The 22,374-nt window shown below is 35.7% G+C and overlaps 1 protein-coding gene across 2 annotated transcripts in view; it reads right to left on the bottom strand.

The window, feature by feature from the left end:
• Positions 1-22,374, bottom strand: part of ATF6 (activating transcription factor 6) — a 192,650-nt gene that overhangs the window by 169,079 nt on the left and 1,197 nt on the right. For both annotated transcript variants that reach the window (XM_063104250.1, XM_063104252.1), the window contains exons 2-6: positions 14,297-14,373; positions 11,610-11,697; positions 9,363-9,469; positions 2,631-2,760; positions 1,825-2,028 (exon numbers count right to left, since the gene is read on the bottom strand). In XM_063104250.1, the coding sequence (XP_062960320.1) occupies positions 1,825-2,028; positions 2,631-2,760; positions 9,363-9,469; positions 11,610-11,697; positions 14,297-14,373 (606 nt within the window). The remainder of the gene's footprint in view (positions 1-1,824; positions 2,029-2,630; positions 2,761-9,362; positions 9,470-11,609; positions 11,698-14,296; positions 14,374-22,374) is intronic.

The following is a 22,374-nucleotide window of genomic DNA, read 5'->3' as shown; positions in this document are numbered from 1 at the left end:
GCTACAGTAATAACATCACCTCTCTAGATTGTACTATAAATAGACAAGGTTCAGTGCCTCACATTAGCACACACTCACAAAATATAAGTATAGTCTTCAGAACATGAGAAAGCATTAAAGTTCTGAATAATGTGTGATTCAGGTTTCTGGAACTCATAAACTGCTTGGAAAAGAACAGTTTGTCTTCCTGCTGTACATAAGATCTTCTATCACTCAAACACAGCCAATGGCCTGCTAAGACCAAATTCTTAGGCATACCTCCTGCTTTACACACTTGCCATATTAATGTCAGACTTTTACTTCTCATGGATATATATATATATAAATATATATATATATATTTTGCCTTTTTGTGACTGGTAAGGGGATTGCAACCCTTGGCTTGGTGTCGCCCACACCGCGCTCAGCCAGTGAGCGCACCGGCCATTCCTATATAGGATCCGAACCCGTGGCGGGAGCGCCGCTGTGCTACCAAGCGCTGCACTCTCCCGAGTGCGCCACGGGGCCGGCCCCATGGATATATTTTAATAGCTTATACGAACTATAGTGAGGTTGTTCATAAGTTTAAATTCTTATCCTTTGAGAAGACACATAACCTTTTGAGATCCTGAGGAAAGTCTTGGAGACCATCCCTAGAAAAATCCACATATGAACATACACTAAATCTTGCACTTTATTTCAAGGACTTCATGAACCATTAACACTCATTTACAGATCACAAGAATATCTATTCTACAGGATTGCTATTTTTCATATGAAAAAAGCAGTAGTTTTGACCCTGTACTGAGAAGGCAGGCATTTCAAACAGTTTTTGATGGATTTTCACTGATCCATCCCTCTTCTCATCTAGTTCTTCTTTTTATCAATGTCATATTATCTAGGCCATGTAATAGAACAATTAACAGAGTACCTAGAAATCAAATTTATTACTTTGCCCTCATGAAAACCATGCCTCAAAGAAATGAGCTAACTATCCCCAACTAGAAATATAGCCACAGAAGGAAATGTAACATTGCTGTTTACTTACAACCAATAATTCACTGACAACTAGACCTACTTGGTACCATCAAGCTAAATCCAGAGAAAATGCTGCAGAAGATTTCTTCTACTCAAGTGTACTAATATCAGTATGAGTACAATGATGATTAATCTGCCTAAGACATTCCTACGTGCTATGCAAATTATTCCCATATCTGAATAGTACCAAATCCTCAAACTTGAACTTCTCTCAATAGCAACCTAAAATTCTTATAGAATCATAAGTATGTGAGGCCATCTGGTGGATAAAATACAGAAACACAAATTCTTAACTAGTTAAAGGCAGAGTTCAAGTCTTCTCCTAATGCCCAGTTCAATATCCTATTTACTAAACTATGTGGCTTCCTCAGAGATTACCAACCTGATTCTATGGCTAAAACACATCTATTAGATCTAAAATGGATCACAGTATTTGAAATACTGACCACTCCTTAAAAACAAAAAAAGTTCATAGCCACAAAAATCTCTGAATAAATGGTACCAAGAAAGTTTCCCAGATTTTCTTTCTCATTACAAGTGGTTATATGAAACCAAAAGACTTGAAGAAAGGTGTTTTCATAACTTTAAGAAAAAAGAAATATCAGATGTAATTGATCTGGAGATCTATCTCTCCTGTTAGGACATGAACCACATATTAGTCATTTCTGCAACATTCTCAGAACCAAGGACAATTCCTGACACATAGCACATGCTCAGAAATTATAACCTGAATTAAAACAAATCATATGACACAAGTCTTATTGCCCTCCAAATAAATATACACAGCCTCGAATTCCACTCAGATACCTTTAGTGGGTGCAGGTTGTATACTGATTATTGGTTGCTGCTTTGCCAATGGCATAAGTGTTGGTAATGTCTGAATAATGATGGTTTTTGCTGAAACGCTGGGGTTTGTTTGAGTCTTGGGTGCTGCTGGAAGCAATAAAGGCTTAGGCTGAATTGAAGGTTTTGAATTCATCTGGATTTTTTTCTTTGGAGTCAGTCCGTTTTCTGGAGAAAAAAAAGGCAAATCCCAAATAAATCTAAGGCAATTAAGCAAGCCCTAGAAAACAGATTCTACTATACATACTTCTCTGTACATTATCTTGACTTCTGAGTAACTATCTTTAACTGGAGTTTAAGCATAGCTACCCTACATATATCTAAATGGACTGTAGAAAGTCCTTAATATGAGTTCTTCCTTTTTGACCAAGCTGCAGTTTTAGGAATGGGACACTTAATTGTTAAAGGGGAATAGCTATAATCTCTGAATAAAGCCTGGAGATCAATGAGGTAACAAATGTCACAGTCAAATGGCCCTCACATTCAGTATCTTTAACTGAAACTTTGAAATTTCTCCTGATGATGATGGAATCTGAGTCTATTTTAAAGCATCTTTTACCTATTAAAAAAAAAAAGGGATAATTAAAGAAAATTATTTTTTCTCTTTCCTCACCACAGTAATCACTCATAACAAATAATGTAGGTCTACTAATTTAAAAACAGCAAGACAGCTTAATAAACATATGCTAAATCCAACACTTTCTTCTAAGAAATGGAACCTAAACTCAGTTTGAAACAGAAATAGCCAAAGTTAAGTGATGAAGTAATACCAGTTTTATTCCTTGGACTAATGACAAGCTTATCTTCCTTCAGTGACTCTGCTGAGGAGGGACTATTACAACTTTCACCATATAAGGAAAGGGGAGACATCTGGGAACTAGAAGACAAATCCAACTCCTCCTGGAGTAAAATAAAATATGGACAAATTAATGCAGACGAATACGATCCTTGAGCAGCAAATTCTTAGAAAGAGAGGTAAGACCATATATGAAGAGAAAAATACTTTAAGGCAACTTTAAGGCAAAGGTATGGTATATTAGAAAATAAGAGCTACATATTAAGCAGTAAGTGACTAAGGATAAATCAACATTATCCATCAATATCAAAGGAAAAATAACTTAAAATGTAAAGTATGTCTATGCCATCCTCTTATATTAAAGATATGAGTCATTGATCTGCTTCTACATTTCTTCCCACAAACTTTATATCTTACTTGGTACCACAAACTTTATATCTTTCAAGTTTCATCTTGAAAAGATGAACTAGTCATACAAACATTATAAGGCTACAGTTTATTTATTTATTTATTTATTTTTTTAAAAAGATGACTGGTAAGGGGATCTTAACGCTTGACTTAGTGTTGTCAGCACCACGCTCAGCCAGTGAGCGAACCGGCCATCCCCATATGGGATCCGAACCCGGGGCCTTGGTGCTATCAGCACCGCACTCTCCCGAGTGAGCCACGGGCCGGCCCTATAAGGCTACAGTTTAAATGTCAACATCCTTTCCCCATAATAATCTTTTTTATTCAGTCTTAAAAGAATCTCAAAAGCAAAACAGTTCTTTATCCTTTTCTATTTATTAATACTGACTTTGTCCCAAATGTTTTGAAAGAAAGATGAACAATGAAAGGAGCAGGGCTATTTTCTTTAATGGGTAAATTAATAATATAGATATATATAAAGATAGCATTAATATTTTCCAAAAGTCCTTTAATATTCAGTGGATCGGTCTCATTTTGTCAGAATAAAGAAACTTAACATAGGATAAAAGTAGCATTTCGATCCAGAGAGAAAAAGATGATATATACAAAAATGGAATAGACATAGTATCTACTTCATATCAGCTTCAAAATAATCTATAAAATTATTAAAAGAAAATTTAAGAGAATACTTGTTTACTGTCAGGAAGACGTAAGCCCTCTTAAGTTAATATACCCAGAAGCAAAAAAGGAAGAAGAAATAAATTTGAACAAATAATAATTAAAATATTTAACAGTGAAAACTAGACCATAAACAAAGTTATAGTCTAGTTAAACTAGACCATAAACAGAGACAAATTGGGAGAAAACATTTGCCAAAATCAGATAAAGGACAGGAACAGCCATTTCACTGAAAAGGAAATGCAAATGGTAGCCAAAGGCAAATTTTAAAAAAGAATTGTAATCATAAGAAAAAATTAAAATGACCTGGAGACGGAATATAGGAGAAATGGACACTCTCAGTCTCACTGGTGAGAGTGAGAATTGCTTCATTTATTCATCCTGAACACCTACTCAGTATGTAGAATATATTGTATTTATAAGAAATCAAAGAGTACAAGATAACAACACAGGAGAAGTCTATTATCTACATGGCCTTAGATGCTGAACAGGCTTTTGATAAAATTCAACAAGTATTCCTCATAAACATCCTAGAAAAACAAGAATTAGATGGATACTTTCTTAACATTTAAAAATAAATAAATAAATAATAAAACTATGCATAATTATACAGCCAGAGCCATACTTAATAGTGAAACACTAAATGCATTATAATTAAAGTCAGGATAAGAAACAAATATTTTTTTTTTCTGTAATTCAAGTAAACATAATTATAACAGGAAATGAAATAAAAGTAATAAACATTATAATAAAAGAGACAGAAGTGCCTTTTTTGCAAGGTGATATGATGTCTACTTGGAACACAACTGAAAAAAATACTTGACTCCGAAAATATTGTATCTCACTTAGAAAATATAATAAACAATAAATATTTAACTCATAATAGCAATAACAATTAATAAAATACCTAGAAACTTTCCAAAGAATGTGCAGAACCTGTGTAAAGAAAACTACATAACTTAATTGGGAGGCATAAAAGATTTGAGAGAGATATGCAATAGTCTTTAACAGAATGATTTAAGATGATATAATTGGGAAAACTGGTTCACTTATACAGAGAAAATTAAAACTAGATCCCAACCTAATACCAAATATTACAGTAGACTCTAAAGGTATTAAGAAATCTAAATGTGAAAGGTAAACCACACAGTTAGAAGAAATTGCAGCAGAATATCTTTGTGGCCTCCAAACACAGGACTTCTTAAAACTTCAAAAATAAACCATAAAAGAAAAGAAGAAAAGATGAGTCTGAGTTATTCGAAATTAAGAATTTCTACTTAATAAAGACTACAAAGTTAATAGATAATAGAAAGGGAAAAGATATAGGCAATGTCTAAACCTATCAAGAGTTTAATATCTCAAATATACAAGGAATCCCTGCAAATAAATAAGAAAAAGACAACAACACAGTAGAAAAAGTGGCAAAGGACAGGAATAAACAATTCGTAGAAAAAAAAAAGTCCAAAAAGCTAATAAAAATGTAAAGAAATGTTGAAAACAATCAGTAACCAAAGAAATGCAAATTAAGGGACCGCCCGTAGCTCACTTGGGAGTGTGGTGCTGATAACACCTAGGCCATGGGTTCGAATCCCTATATAGGGATGGCCGGTTAGCTCACTTGGGAGAACGTGGTGCTGACAACACCAAGCCAAGGGTTGAGATCCCCTTACCGGTCATCTTCAAAAAAAAGAAATGCAAATTAAAACAAAACAGACAACAAACAACAAGAAAAGTTACACCATCTGGCAAAAATTAGAAAGCCAGATAATGCCAAACGTTAGCAGAGAAGAAAGGTTACAGGAATCCTCAAGCACTGCTGAAGGGCTTGCAGAGTACTGAGGTGATCTTGTAGAACAATATGGAAGCATTTGTCAAATTATATATCTGCACACCCTACCACCCAGCAATTCTACTCTCAGGCATATATTCCAAAGGAATTCTCACATGGGTCTACAAGGAAACATTTTTAACAATATTCATTGTGGTGTAGGTAACATGTAGTGAACATATACTTGAAATGTTGTGCAGAGTTAGATAAAATAGATTTGAGGTATATAGAGCAATATGAATTGATGTTAAAAAAAATTGTGCTGATCTAATCTAATCTAATATAATGCCATTTACATAAATTTAAAATACATGCACATAAGTGAAATCAGTGAGAAAAAGATGAACTTTTTAATAAATGGTACAGGAATAATCCTTTTGATAGTCATTTGATAAAACATAATACTGGATCTGTATCTCATTTCATACACCAGGATAATTTCAAATGGAACAGAGATCTAAACATTAAAAATAAAGCCTTACGATAAATATATATTAATAGTCACTTAGAAAATATTCCTTCCTGAATAATTTGATCTTAAAGCACTAGATGGGGCAGAGCAATCCTACTGCCATCCATGCAGAGAGGCAATCTGGTGGAGGGTCCGAGTCCAGGGGCAGTGGGGAGGGCATTCACACAGGAGACAGCCTGCTGTGAGAAGTGAGAGCAGGGTGATGAGGCATCCACATGGGGACAGCTGGGTGATGAGGCATCCACATGGGGACAGCCTGATGTAGGATGTCAGAGCCCAAAGGAGACTTGTTAAAAGAACACAGGAGCCATTTAAAGGGACTCCCGCTGGCCAAATCCAGGCCAATGTAAGAATCAGAATAAACAAGTATAGTAATGAATTGTAACCTTAAGAATAAAATAGAAAACAATGAGTCCATACTGATATTAACAAATAAATGAATAAATGATGATGAGAAACAGGAAATTTTTACATAGTTTTAAAGTACCTCCTGACATTTTGAATGTTCCCAACACAAAGCAATGATAAATGTTTGAAGTAATTGGAAAAACAATTAGTGCCTGCCAGGGTTTCAGGGGAGGGGGGAGAGAGGAAGGGATGAATAGATGGAGCACAATGGATTTTTAGGGCAGTGAAACTATTCTGTATGATACTGTAATGATGAATATATGACATTATGCATTTGGTAAAACCCACAGAACCATACAATAGGAAGAGGGAACTCTCGTGTGAAATTGAATTAATGGTATATCAATATTGTTTCATAACTGTAAGAACTGTACCACCCTAATGCAACATGTTAATAACAGGAGAAACTGTGCATGAGGGGTAGGGGTATTATGGCAACTACCTGTACTTCCTGCTCAGTTTCTCTGTAAACCTAAAACTGCTATAAAAATAAGGTCTATTACAAAACAAAAACAAAAACAAAAAAAACACAGAAATAAATAAAGTGCCTCCACACAAAATATGTATTTATGGCAAAGGCGGAAAGACAACTTTACAGTGGAATAGACTGGCAGACACCACCTATCAAGCAATCAAAGTGAACATCATCAGTAATAGGACAAATTGAAATTGTGTCATCAAAAGCAAATGAGATGGACACAGCATCACTTCTGTGATATGCCTGCCATGAATACAGTACCTGAATCTGATCATGAGGAAACATCAGACAAATCCAACTGAAGCATATTCTATAAAATAACTAGCTTCTCCAAAAGTGACAAGGTCAAGAAAGTCAAGGAAGAATGAAGAACTGTTTCAGACTGAAGGAGATTAAAGAGACAAGACAACCAAATGTGACACGTGATTCTGACTGGATCCTTCTGCTAGTCTAAAGCTATGACATCTGCCACAATCTAAATGGGAGCTGAAGATTACATGATAATAATGTATCAATGTTTATTTCTTGATTTTTATGCTTGTATTGTGGCTATATAAGAAATATCCTTACTTGTAGAAAGTCGACACTAAAGTACTTGGGGGTGATAGGGCATCAGGTTAGCAACTTACTCTCATATGGTAAAGGGGAAAAGAGTTATTTTATTTATACTTGCAACATTTCCATAAATTTGAGATTGCTCCAAACAAAAAAATCAATATAAGCAAGAAAGTAAAAATGAGTGAATTTTTTTTATAGCCTCTGAGTGGTAAAACCCTCCTTTAACTGACATTAAAATGTAATAATAATAATAAAAAGACAGAAGATAATTTGACTATAATTTGACTATAGAAAGAAAGTATATCTAGGGAAATAAACACCAGAAATTAAGCTAAAAGATAAGTGACAAATTGGGGTAAAAATGTTTGCAGCTAATTTCACAAACTGAAGACTAATAATGACCTCAATATGTAATAAAACACCTAAAAAATTTTAAGGAGAAAAAGACCAACACAATCCAATAGAAAAATGGACAAAAAGTTGAACTGGTAGTTCATTTAAAAAAAAAAAAGAAATGCAAATAGACCTTAAGCATATGAAACATATGAATGGACATTCGACTATACTTACAATAAAAGAAATATAAAATACAAAACCACAGAGAACTTCCAATAGTGGCAATCAGAGAAAAGCTTCACAAAGGAAGTAATTTTTGAACTGAGACTTAAAGGATAAGGAGTGTTCCAAGAGAAGAAAAAAAAATGGGGCTATTCTAGGCAGAAGAAAGAAGATGTACAAAAACCTAAAACTTTAAGAGCAGAGATCTCACTGCTCTTGTTCACTGCCAATGTTTGGAACAGTTCCAGAAACAGTTGATGAATGAGTGGAGTGTGTAGAAGCTCTCAGGTAGGAATTCTCATAGGGCATGAGCTAAGAGGACTGTGAAGGTAGGAGGGGGATAGTGAAAAACTGGAAAGGATAGTGGAGCCTGGGAAGGTAAGCAGGGGCCAAACCATGGAGTACCTAGTATACTGGGAACTTGAATTTCATCCTTGTAAGGGTTGGGGAGTTATTAAAAAGTTTTAAGTAAAGGACTAACACAGTCAAGTTTGTTATTTTGAAAGATTTCTTTGAAGGTTCTTCTCTTAAGAATGTTCTGGGGAGCTGGGAGATAGAGACCAGTTAAAATCCTATTAACTTAATCTAGGTGAGATGATGATGGCCTGGCAGGGGTGGAAACTATGAATCCCAGAAATATTAAATAGAATCAGCAGGATTTAGTAACTAAATGTAGAGTCTGCTGGAATAAAGATACCTCAATTTACAGCAGATGTAATATAGTGAAATACTAATTTAAATTTTTTTCTTATATTTTCCTTTTCCCCATTCTAAAAAGTACCTAAATCAGAAAAAAGTAAAAACAAAAACAAACAAACAAACAAAAACAAAAAGTACCTAAATCAAGTACTACTTCCTTCTCCTGGCCTCAGGGCTTTTGTCTGGATGGAGAGCTTAACCAGTTCAAAAGGTAGTGCTAGGCATTTCTGAACCAAGGAGATCATTCTAGGTTCTATGGCTAAGGAGTTACAAAAACTAATTAACTTACATTCTTCCATGTCCTCAAGAATGTATATTCTAATAAGGAGGAAGGGAGGCAGGGAGAAGACAGTAAGCCAATAATCAAAAAAATTGGACACTGGTAAAAAAGTACAATGAAACAAATGAAACAAAGAAATTACGGAGACAAGAACATGGGGAAGGAGGGAAAAACCAAAGACACTAACAATTTCCTAGCTCCTACAGGCCTCTCCTTGAGTCTCAGTTTCTTCAGGATTAAATGAGATAATAAGGTTCATAGCAGCACTCAATAAATGTTAACTGCCTCCCCCCAATACATATTTTCCAGATAAATTACTGCAAAAGATTGACTACTTACAGGAACATGCTGAGTTGAAGAATAGGAGTCCACTGAGAGAGGAGATGAGAGTGAAGAACTTGACGAGGCTGGAGAAAGCGGCTGAGGTTCTGCCTTAACATCTTTAACTGAAAAATATGAAATAAAGGTTTTTCCCACTGGATAATATAAACTCAATAAGATGAACAATAAAGAACGTAAAATTAACTCTTAAAATTCAATCATATATGAAAGCTAAAGCCACCAAAATATAGCAAAAATACAAAATGCAGAAAACATTATATATAATATACTTCTCTTTATATAATAAATTTTATATATTTAGGTATATATAGATATAGAGACATGGATATACTTGTAACTGTACTAATTCTCTAGAAGGGTTAACAGAAGAAATTGGTTACAATGATTGACTGTGTGGAGCAGAACTTGTTGGTTGGGCGTAAGACCAGGAGACGTTTTTCTACCTTACAGACTTCTATAATCTTTGAATAATTATACCATATGCAAAAAATAATAGATTTCAAAAAAATTAATTTTAAAAAAATATAAGAAACAGGAAATGATTATTTTCTAAAGCATTTTTGACAGTACAATTAAAATTCACAAAAATGTTCATATCTTTTGAACCATTAATTTATCCTATAAAAATTTATTGAGCAGGCCGGCCCATGGCTCACTTGGGAGAGTGTGGTGCTGATAACACCAAGGCCACGGGTTCGGATCCCATATAGGGATGGCTGGTTGGCTCACTGGGTGAGCGTGGTGCTAACAACACCAAGTCAAGGGTTAAGATCCCCTTACCGGTCATCTAAAAGAAAAAAAAAAAAAAAATTTATTGAGCAACTGTGGTCCAGGCAGTGTTTGAGTATCAAAGATATAACAAGGGTGAGGGTGGCAGTGTTTTTCCAAAGTTAACCACAAAACATCTATCATCCCTCATGATCTTCTGTAATGTGAACTTGCCAATTCTGTAATGTGTACTTGCAAATTCAGGAAGTAGAGTCTATTTTCCCTTCCTTTTAATTTAGGTGGGCTTATGATTCCTTCAAGCCATAGACTATGGAACTAATACTATGTCTGGGACCTCCAGAGCCTTTGAAGTCTGACTACCCTGAGACCACCATGCTCTGAGGAAGTCAAGCCACACAGAGAGGCCCTGCACAGGCACTCCAGTTGGTAGTTCTAATATTCAAATCATCCCAGCCCAGGCACCAGATATGTGTGTGAAGAAACCTCAAAATGACTCTGGCCCCAAAGGTCAATCTACTCCAGCCTTCAAATCTCCCCAGCTGAGGTGTAGACATCATGGAGCAGAAACAAGCTATCCCTGGAACACCCAGTCCAAACTCCTGACCCATAGATTCTGGGAACCTAGAAAAATGTTTGTTGCTTCATGCCACTAAGATTTAGAGTAGTTTGTTACACATTAGTAAACAGAACACTGACCTGTTTCCCATATTCAATGAGGGAAGACAGGCATTGAGTAAGATAAATACATAAAATGGAGGGAATAGGAAGTGCAGGAGTAGAGAAGAATTTAGATGGGGAATGTGCTGGTTATTTAACCATTGTCTTTCAGCTCCAAGTCTGCTTCCTATAGTCTGTGACACAAATTGTTAATGCATTTCCCAGCTGGCTTCCTTTTAGGTCCTGTCAATAAGGCATATTAGGATGCTAGGAGGTAGAAGTAGGGGGTTCTTCATTCTCCTGTCAGCTTTACCCCAGCAATGGCAACTTGCTCCAGGTTTCAGCTTCTTTCAGTACAACCATACCCCAGCTCATTAGGCTCCCTTAAAGATACTAGCATCAGCCAGGCAGTGTCTCCTTCTCAGAAGTATGTGCATCAAATGCATGGGATCCCAAGACCAAGTTCCTAGGTTCTGGTAATCCCAGTCTCTTCCTTTTGATTCCCTAAGCCCTATGTGGTTCCCAGATAGGTTAATCTCTTATAGAAATATTATTCATAATTCAAAAACCAATATTTCTATTTTTTATTAAATTGATTTTTTCTTTATTGACACAATCTATTTCTGATATGATTATTCATTCATTATGCTATTGAAACATAACTATAAAATTCTTTAAATCCATTTTGGCAAGAAATTTATTTATGCATTTCCATACCAGAAGTAGGATATATACACAGTCCCTGGAATCTTTTAATCCACCAAAGTAGCCCAATAACCCCATCTAATTTTGAATATTAACAAACTACAAAATAAAATGGATCTGTTTAAAGCTTTTACCAATAAAACACATCATTACCTGTACAGAATTGGTTGTTGATGTCCCAACTGTCTGACTCCCAAGGCATCAAATCCAAATCAAAATCAAGATGATCAAAATTGTTTTCCTGTAAGTTTCAAATCAGCAAAAGGATATTTAAAGAATAAAATATTTGTATCTTGAAATCAAACATTCAGACACAATTTGCCACAAAAAATATAATTGATAATACCCAACACAGTAAAAAAAATTTTCTAGGCCAACTGGTCCATCTTGAGAATACATCTTGGATAGCCTAGAGGTAAACCAATTCAGTTCAATAAAGCACAGCAGTAATAACTAGGAAGGAGGTAACAAATTCACTATTCTTTTCAATGGGAACAGACCATTACAGGACTCACAAAATGTGTCTTTAGTCATAAAGGAGATCAAGCAAAATAAGTCTTCCCATTACCATTAAGGAAAACAAGTCAAAGCAAATGGCTATTCATAACATCATCTCTACGTACAATGGAAAGAATAGAGATGTATCCAAAAGACATATAGGAATCATAAAGAGGGTGATTACCATAGGGTAATTTTCTTCTTTTTTCTATTGTTCTGTACTTTTCAAATTTCTAAATTTTTTTTGAATTAAAAAAAAATTTTTGTTTAATCCTAGAAGATAAAACTAAGTTCCTCAGACAGGGGTCAACAAACTTCCTAGAGGGGCTCCATTAGTTTCTTTTCATTTAGCTTAATTTTTTTACTTAAATATAAAAATATTCTGGATCATTTGGATAACCACCTTATACTATATATATAAATAAAGAACTGCCACATGATTTCAGAGTCTTCATGTGAGTTTGAGATCAAGACAGTACCAAATAGTACTATTTTAAAGTGTCTAGGATTACAGAAACAAGAACAGAAATAAAGTTAATATATAAACAATGCAGTAAACTCAAAAGGCAGTCAATATTAACTCAACGTAACAGATGATAAAATAGCAACAACAGAGAGAAAGGAAGCCTTAGGCACAAAGTAAAAATTTATCTACAAATTGTTAACAACCATTTGTTAATAATTTCTAGAACAGTATTATCATTTAAAAATGTCTATTTTATGGCTTTTTTTTTTGAGAATGTAACAGGAGAGAAGAGAAACTGTTTTCTTATATTGAGTAAATATTCGTACAAAATAAGTAAAGAGAATGTGTGGAAGTTCACATAAAAAAACCCACTTAAATCATGAAAGAATTATTTTTTAAAATCAATCTCCTTCACCTTTTCTCTTATTTGAATCCACACATTAAAAACTAAGCAGGCTTGTACTTTTCGGCAGCCAAAAATCCTTAAACTTTCTTAGTCTAAGTAAATTTAACAATGCTGCTTAAATGAGTGCTAGCAATTCCTTTATACATGAACAATGGTGGGCGTGATCTACTTCAGGGATGTTTCTGGCTCAATCTTCAGTCAAAAAAGTCAAATACCTTTTACAGCATAAGAATTTTATCTGGTTGGAAATTTAATAGGCTAAATTTATGTAAAGTCAAACATAGTGGCACTTTTATACTCTGGCTATTCAATTAATTATCATGGGAAATTCCACTACTGTGGAAGAAGAGCCCTCAGAGATCATCTAACGCAATCCCTTCATGCTATACTAGAAGAACTAAGGAACTGAAAGATTGAGTGACTTGCATAAAGTAATAAAATGTTAGTTATAACATAAGCACCATATTCCTCTGAATCTTTCAAATTTAATACACTGTTTCTTGACACAGTTTAAAAGAAACACACTTTCTTTTAGGATCTAGAGGTTATGAAAGACTATCAGTTGCTTAGTCAACCAGCCAACATTAAAAGCCAGTTTAATTGAAAGGCTACATTTTGTTTATACAGAGTAAACAAAATCATTAAAATCCCATGCACTGCTTTAAAATATATATATTACGTACTTCACTCTTCTATTGATTCAAAGTAAAACAACTGCTAAATCATTCTTTGAGAAATGTCTGAAACTCACTAAGCAAGCATTGCACATTTTTATACTGAAGTTAATAAGACTTAAGAAATAAGTGATTAAATATTCAACCTGACTGATAAATTATTCTGCTCACTTGAACTACTTCCCAAGTGAAACAGCACCTCATCCATAAATGAATAAAATAAAATAAGAGTTCTATAGGCCAAACAGCTTCATATATGTACTAATCAAGGGGAAAAAAAAAAAAAGAAAGAAAATCTAACATATTTTTGAGGACTCAAACTGCTATAATTATAGCTTTTACACAGACCTCTAACCAATCAAAGGCAAAAAGTAAGGATATATCTAACTGTCAGAGCTTTCTACACTAAGAATATATAACTTTTAAAAAGGAAGATGGTAAGTTCTACTTGACTGGGTCTGTGACTCACATACACCCCTTAACATCACGCCATTTCCCCTACAGAGCAAAGTATCTGTAAAAACTATGTAGACAGTTAAGTGACTTTTCCAAAGCCACCCACCTCTGGGGCCAAAGGTGGACTTAGAATATAAATCTTCTTACACCAAGACCAATGCAATTCATACTGCATCATGTTTACTGACTACAAAATGGCTACTAACTTTCATACTTAATGGTACAAGTTATTCAACTTAAATTATTAGCCTACACCTGTTGTCCTGAAACTTTCTTGCAATACTTAGGGTAAGAACTAAATATCACATTATTCAGTATTTCTCCTCTAGTAAATACTTACATAAATCTCATTTACTGCATCCAATTGCAGCTCATCAGTGTCTGTGAAATAACCAAGTTCAGCAAACAGGGTAGACTCTTTGGACAAAAGAAAAGAATAGAGATTAACTGCTAATTCAATGATACAAAAAGAACAAGTACTATATCCCTATGCCAGCTCTATTAGGGTTTCTCATTAGCCATTACTATTATTGATAAACTCTAGCAGTGTGAATGACAAGAAATTCAAAGCTGGTTCCTAATTAATGTGTTGTTTTCCACATAATTTTATTTCGTGAGTTAAATCCTTATACCAGGGATTTAAAAAGGTTTTATGTTACATGTACTTATTAATTGGTAGTGAATTTCTGAACATTCCTAACAAGAACCGTGATGCTACATCTGGGCTCAGCATGAAAAAGTAACATGGTTGGTCAGCAATAATGATAGGAGAGGACCATGGAGAGCATACATGTACTGTGTATTTGTCATCCATGTCTTAAGTTAAAAATACAACCAGTTTTCTATCTAGACAATAAATGACCCACTCACTTAAACAATTCATTTCAGCAAATCTAATTATATTCCAATTTCCTAATGAGGTTTCATCATAAACCAAGAAATACATGGACACAGAAAATATTCTTCAATAAACTAGATTGAAAAGGTTCTGTACAGAAAGGTCAAGGTGCTGACTAGGCCCAAGAAAACTGATTACCACACAATCTGTAAAGTTCCTATTTTCTCTGACACTTTAAGAACTTCAAGCACTTTGAAGACTTTTCCAAATCTAGGTCCTCCTTATATTCTCCATCTATAATCACACTACTGAAACTGCTCTGGTGATTTCCTCACTGCACATGTTTAGAAACTACATTTCCAGTCTATCATTAACTTGGCCAATGACAGAAACATTTCACCAACTTAAAACAAAATAGCACTACTATGAATCTTTCCATCTTTTTGAAGTGCCCTCATACATAGCAAAAAAATTTTACACATAGTAATAATGAAAGGTTACTCATAAAACTCTCAGAAAAGGCTAACTTAAACTCAGTTGCAGAGCCAAAACACATGTAAGTTGATGACTATGGCCATGTACCTTTTATATAGGCTGAAACTCCTTGAAAGAATTTTCTATATCTGCTGTCTGTCATTTCTTTCCTCCCATTCTTTCTTGAACCTAGTTCAATCAAGCTTCCCCCTCCTCCAGTTATTAATGACCTCCATATTGATAAATTCAATGGTAAATTCACAGTCCTCATCTTCCTTGACCTAGCAACAGCATTTGACACAGACGATCCTTTCATAATAATCAAAGCATTTCTTCACTTGGCTTCCAAACACCACACTTGCCTGGTTTTCTTCTCACCTCAGTGGTCGATTCTATGTTACTGGTTCCTCCTCATGTCCCCATCATGAAATTGTCCCTGGGCTCAGCATAAGCTTTCCTATCTATTCCACTCCGTTTGCAATCTCAGCTGAGCTCACAGCTTTAAATAGCATCTACTTGCCAAGGATTCCCAAATATACATCTCCAGCTTACATTTCAAGATGCACGTACTCATCGAGTACTGACATTTTCTCTTGAATGTTTACATAGTACCTCAAAATTAACATACAAAACTGAGTTCCTGATGACCCCCACCAAGTCTTCTACTGCTTTGTCCTCATCTCAATTAATGACAATTCAATACTCCCAGTTGCTCAGGCCAAAAACCTTGGAATCACTGCTTACTTCTCCTCCTCACTCTTTGTATTCAATCTACTAGCAAATCCTGTCTGCTCTGTCTTCAAAATATGTATCCCTCATCTGGCTTCCTTACCTTTCTTCTCATTCTTCCTTCCCTTCCCATCTTTCTTTTCCTTCCCTATCCCTACCAACACAGAGTTGTTAGCTTGGGAGGAAGCAGAGCAACAAGACTGTTGGGGTTTTGTGCTTAGCACCTGCAGCAATATGCTTAGTATCCAAGAAAATGGGATGGTACAGGAGAGGAGGTTGCCCAGTGAAGGTGGCAGCATGCCTCAGCGATCAGTGAAATGTGGCAGTGAGAGAGAGAAGATAGTGGCAGATGGAACAGGCAGCCTGAATGGTTAGGAGAGTGATTACACTGAACAAATATGTTAGTTAGTTGAGCAAATGATTAAATATATATCTAAAATAACTGGAGTCAGACTTCTCACTGTCTGAAAAAAGATTTTAAAACATGGAAAAGGGGAAGACGAAAAGAACCCTAAGATGATGGATTGGAATTTAAAGTATTAGTAAATGAAATATATATATACACATACACACAGATCGATATAGAAATAGCTACAGATGTTTGTGTATGTATGTAAATATGAATATATACATACATATATTTCCTAGTCTGTCTGCTGAGAGGTCCTAGCAGCAATGACATCCCAGTAGCAATGAAAATACACTGTGCCCAGATTTTGAATACTAAATACCATCCTCCACTAAATGGAAGTGCACTAAAGGGCTCTTTGGAGAAATGGCTGATTCCAGGGCCAAGGCAAGGAAAATGCAAAATAAGCCTGGAAAACCTTGTTGTGCTAGAAAATAAGGAAAATCTCAGCAAATTATAGGAACATGTCAAAAGAACAAACCCACCAATATCCCAATGGTCAAATCTGACCATTGAAATAAAATGAGAGTATCAGATTATAATCCATTAAAACGAATCAATCAGTCCATAACAAAAGAAAGAAAGAAAGAAAGAAAGAAAGAAAGAAAGAAAGAAAGAAAGCTCACTCTTTCTTACAACACAATGTCAATTAATAAACATAGACAGAATAATAGAGATAGATAATTACCACTTGGCAATCATTACAATGGTAGTTGACAAAGACTAGCATTATTAATGAAGATAGGTCTGGTAGGTGGAGGTTTAATAAGAACAGGATATTGTTGTCATGTCACATTACCTCCTTCAAAACAATAATAAAATAAAATAAAGGAAATAGTGATTTTATAGTAGAGAAAACTGGAAGATACCAACTTGACCATGTGATCGAGGTGAACATCACTTTGGGATGGGTCAACACTGTGTGCCTCCGAGTGTGACACATGAAGAGCACAGCATCATTTCACTGGCATTTCTGCCATGGCCTGAGTCTGATCATAGGAAACAGTGGACAGACCCAAGTTTAGGATCACGTTGTAGAATAGATCTGTACTCTTTAAAACTGTCAAGGACAGGAAAAGGCTAAGGAGTGTACGGCAGTAGTATAAGAAAGTACCCCTGTTTTGGGGGGTTTGAGGGTGGGAGGTTAACACACTGTAGTATTTAAGGGTGATGGGTCAACACATCCCTCTCTCTAAAGAAAGAAAGAGAGAGAAATCGGCAAATGCAGTAACATTTAACAACTGAGGAATGTGTGTGAAGAGCATGCAAGAGTTCTTTGTACTGTTCTTACAACTTTTCTGTAGGTTTGAAACTACAGTCGACTCTCCATATCTGTGGGTTTGAAACTACAGTCAGCCTTCCATATCCGTGAGTTCTGCATCCATGGATTCAACCAACTGCAGATCCAAAATATTCCAAAAAAAAATTGTGTCTTACTGAATGTGTACAGACTTGATTTTCTTGTCATTACTCCCTAAACACTACAGTAAAGCAACTACTTACATGGTATTAGATATTATAAGTAATCTAGAGGTAATTTAAAGTATAAGGGAGGATGTGCATAAGTTATATGCAAATACAACCCCATTTTATATCAGGGACTTGAGCATTTGTGGATTTTGGTATCTGTGGAAGGTCCTAGAACCAAACCCCAATGGATACCGAGAAATGACTATATTTCAAAATAAAAAATATATGTGAGTATATACATACGTGTGTATGCTCATATGTGTATGTGTGTGTATCCATAATCCAACCACTTCCCATTACCTCCACTGCTACCATTATAACTCAAGGAGATTGCTACAGTGGCCTCCAAATACTCTCCCTCCTTCTGCCCTTGCCCCTCTTTCAGTCTATTTTCAACAGAGCAGCTAACGTGAGCCTATAAAAATAAAGGATGTATTGGGAATCAGGATTCTCATGATGGGAGAAGAGGAATACAAGTATAACACACAAGAAGGTGAAAAAGAACCCTGTGGTGCTGGCTTTGAACTATAGGTATTAGTATGACTCCATGCTTTTTAAAAATAAGTATTTCCTTGTTCTTAGGAAATGCATGATAAAGTGTTTAGGAGTTTCATATTATCTGCAGCCCACTTTCAGATGGTAAAAGAGGAGGAAGTATGGGCAATACAGAGAAAGAAAACAAGTGTGGCAGGATGTTAACAGCGGGTAAATCTAGATAAGGGAAATATAGGTTATCAATGCACTGATCTTTCAACTTTTCTGTGGTTAAAAAAAACCTGAGGGTGGGTTGATGAATATACTTGCATATTTATAAAATATTCCAGAAGAATCCATAAGAAACTGGTGGCACTGGTTACCTCTATAGTACCTCTAAAACGTATATGCTTTTCATCAACCCCACACTACTAATATTTACATTTCCCTCAACAGTAGTAAACTATGGTAGCTATTATTTTTAGTTTGCTCAGCAAGCTTTCCCACCTGACCTCCACCTTGACCATTTATTTATTCCTTCACTCCTTCCAAGTTTAGTAAGATGAGAAACAGCCTCTAGATTTAGCAACATGGAAATCAGAGGTGACCTTAGAAAGAGCAGTTTTGGTGGAGTGGTGGAGCCTGGCTAGAGTGGGTTCAAGAGGCAATGAGAGAAGAGAAACTGGAGTCGGTGAACATGGACATTTTTTTTTTCTTTAAGGAATTCTGCTGTAAAATAAAGAAGTGAAATGTGGTGGCAGTGAAAGGGGAAGTAATATCTAAAGAAGGTTTGGGGATTTTTTTTCCTTTTTTTCTTTTTTTTTCTCTAGATAGATGAAGTAACTACATGTTTGTTTACTGACAGGAATGATCTAGTAGAGAGGAGAAAATGGGAAAATGATGGTGCAGGGAACAAAAGAATAGCTTAAGCAATGCTATGGTTTGAACGTTTGTCCCCTCCAAAACTCATTTGTTGAAATTTAATCCCCAATGTGGCAGTATTGAGAGGTAGGGCCTCTAAGAGGTAATTGAGTCATGAGGGCTCTGCTCTCAAGAATGGATTAATAAGTTATCTTAGAAGTGGACTGGTGACTTTTTAAGAAAAGTAAGAGAGATCTGGGCTAGCATGCTTAGCACCCTTGCCATGTGATGCCCGGTGCCACTTCAGGACACTGCAGAGAGTCCCCACCAGGAAAAAGGCCCTCACCAGATGCAGCCCCTCAACCTTGGACTTTCCAGCCTCCAGAACTGTAAGAAATAAATTTTGTTTCTTTATAAATTATCCATTTTAGGTATTCTATTATAAGCAACAGAAAATGGACTAAGACAAGCAATATTCTTGAATAAAGGAGGAGAGATCTAAAGCACATGTGGAAGGATCAGCTCTAGCTAGGAGGAAGAGGCCATTCATTCTTAGCAACAAAAGAAAAGGGAAATATGCTGGTAGGTAAGTAGATGAGGTAATGGTAGGTTGTGGAAGTTCTCTTCTGATTCAAAGGATGGGAGAGGAAGTGTTAGAAGTTTGAAGAGAGAAGAAACTTTATAAAAAAATCATCAGAGTGGGAGAGTGAGAGGACCATGGAAATATAAACTGCCTGGCAACACTTAAAGGCTTACATCAAGTTAATGTCATAAATTTAAAGTGAGACCAGCCAGCATGGTTGAATTTTTTTTTTTTTTTTCTAGCCACATTCAGCTATACTAGTGCAGGCATGGAGCAGGCACAGTTGGATTTAACTAAGGTTGTGATTTATCCAAAAGAGACTTACAAAACAAGAGACAGACAAGGATATTAAGGGTGTAAGAAAGGGAATGGTTACCATGATTGTCCATAGTATTTAAACTGAGTAAGGGGGAAGTGATGGTATGAAAGGAGTGAGGGACAATGAAAAGATGGAAAAATCTCAGGGGAGTTGAAGGACTGTTGGAGTTGGAGTACTAAAGGAAGTGAACTGGTATGACAGGATATGGTGATCAGAGCGGAGGTCTGAAAGTGAGATTATGTTATTGGTAAAGACAAGACTGAGGCTTATAATCAGGGGAGTAAATGGCCAAGACAGGGTGAAAGGCAGGATCACTGGTGGAGTGGAGGTCCAGGAAATGAGATCAGAGTGTTTGAAGGATCTTCTCTAAGTATACTGAAATCATCCACATATCATGATGAACGTAATGTTGGAGAAAGTGACAGCAAGCTAGTAGCTAAAATTTTTCAAGAAGTGAGAGTGACCCAGGAGTCAGCAGATGACTGCAATAGGGAGAGGGAGAAAATGGTATATTATGACAAAATGAGATTTAAATCTAGATATTTTTAGGGAGGAGGAAAGGAAAATGATCTGGAAATAGCAGTGAAGGACAAGAAAGACAACTATCCCAGCTCCAGAGGCACAATGTTAAAAAAAAATGAAAACAGTCACCACTCACCAGGGCTTTAGGGAAAGCAGTGTCATCAGGGGAGTGCCAGGTTTTGGTTAGTGTGAGAAGGCAAAGAGAATCTTCACAGAAGAGACTGAAGATATAAAAGAAACCACAGTGGCAGACGGAAGTTTCTCAACTTGATACATACATCTATATGCAGGAAAAAAAAGTGGCTTTTGCACATACACATGCAAGAGAGAGGAAAAGGGAGAGGTGGGAAGACGATAGGAGAGGAAAATATACAGATGGCAAATAAGCATATGAAAAGATGTTCAACTCACATGTCATCAGGAAATTGCAAATTAAAACAACGAGATACCACTATACACCTATCAGAATGTCTAAAATCCAAAACACTGGCAACACCAGATGCTAGCAAGGATGTGGAGCAACAGGAATGCTCATTCACTACTAGTGGGAATGCAAAATGGTGCAGACACTTTGGAAGACAGTTTGGCAGTTTCTTACAAAACAAAACAAAACATACTCCAACCATACGATCCAGCAATTGTGGTCCTCCGGTATTTAACCAAATAATTTGAAACCTATGGCAACACAAACACCTACACACAAATGTTTATAGCGGCTTTGTATCTGAGGGGGTCTTCAAAATGTTCATGGAAAGATTTGTGTTAACTTTTAACTCAATTTTTCCACAAAATTATTTAAAGTTAGAGTCACAAGAAGTACTGATGACATAATCTGATTTTTAAAATTTAACTGGATAATTTCTAATATTAAAAAAAAAATCAAATAAATCAGTAAAGTACTTGAACACCCAAAACAGCAACTTCCAGAGAAAGAATCCATATTTTACTGAGAAACACTAGCAGACAGTAGTGTTTCACTCTAGTGCCTGCAAAATCTGTCCTACTTACTGAACACCTAAGGAATCACAATTAAGTGTTCAACTAAGATAAGATGTTAACAGTTTAAAAAAGGTAAACTGGAAAACAATGAGAAATGGGCACATTCAGGAACAGGCAGAGCAGGATATCTGAGAGAGGTGAGTCAGTGAACCAACTATAAAGAACTGAATACTCTGTTAAAGAACATTAAGACTAGGAGTCAAGTGATCAGATTAGTCACGAAAATGCAGTCTGGGTATCAGAAGACAAAATATAATAATGCTATCAGGAAGTGCCCCATAGTTAGAGTTATCATGAAAATAAAGCAGTTGACAAGCTGAAAAAATGAAACATAACTACTCGATATACTGAAATAAATTTGTTAATAACCAAGGTATCCTAGGAAGAATCAAATCTGTAGAAATAATTTAGGAAAGCATTATAGAATGAGACTCTAGTGGCACAGGCTCTGGAGGTAGACGAATCTGCTTCTGCCACTCACTAGCTTTAAGACTCTGAGCACAAATTACCCCTCAGCCTCAGTTTCCTCATCTGTAAAATAACAGCACCTCGCTGGACTATTGGAAGAATTAAATAAAATAATGCATGTAAAGAGCTTAGCGGGAGGCCTGACACAAATAAAGTGCTAAAAAAAAGGGGGGGGTAATTATTATTATTAATATATGACTTGGGAAAATGCACAGAACAGTCTAAAATTTTTCCAGCAACTCTTAGAAAATCTACCCAAGGGTTGAAATAAA

The sequence above is a fragment of the Cynocephalus volans genome, chromosome 8 (assembly GCF_027409185.1).
Source record: "Cynocephalus volans isolate mCynVol1 chromosome 8, mCynVol1.pri, whole genome shotgun sequence".
NCBI classification, from domain to species: Eukaryota; Metazoa; Chordata; class Mammalia; order Dermoptera; family Cynocephalidae; genus Cynocephalus; species Cynocephalus volans.
This window is presented reverse-complemented; position numbering and strand designations above follow the sequence as displayed.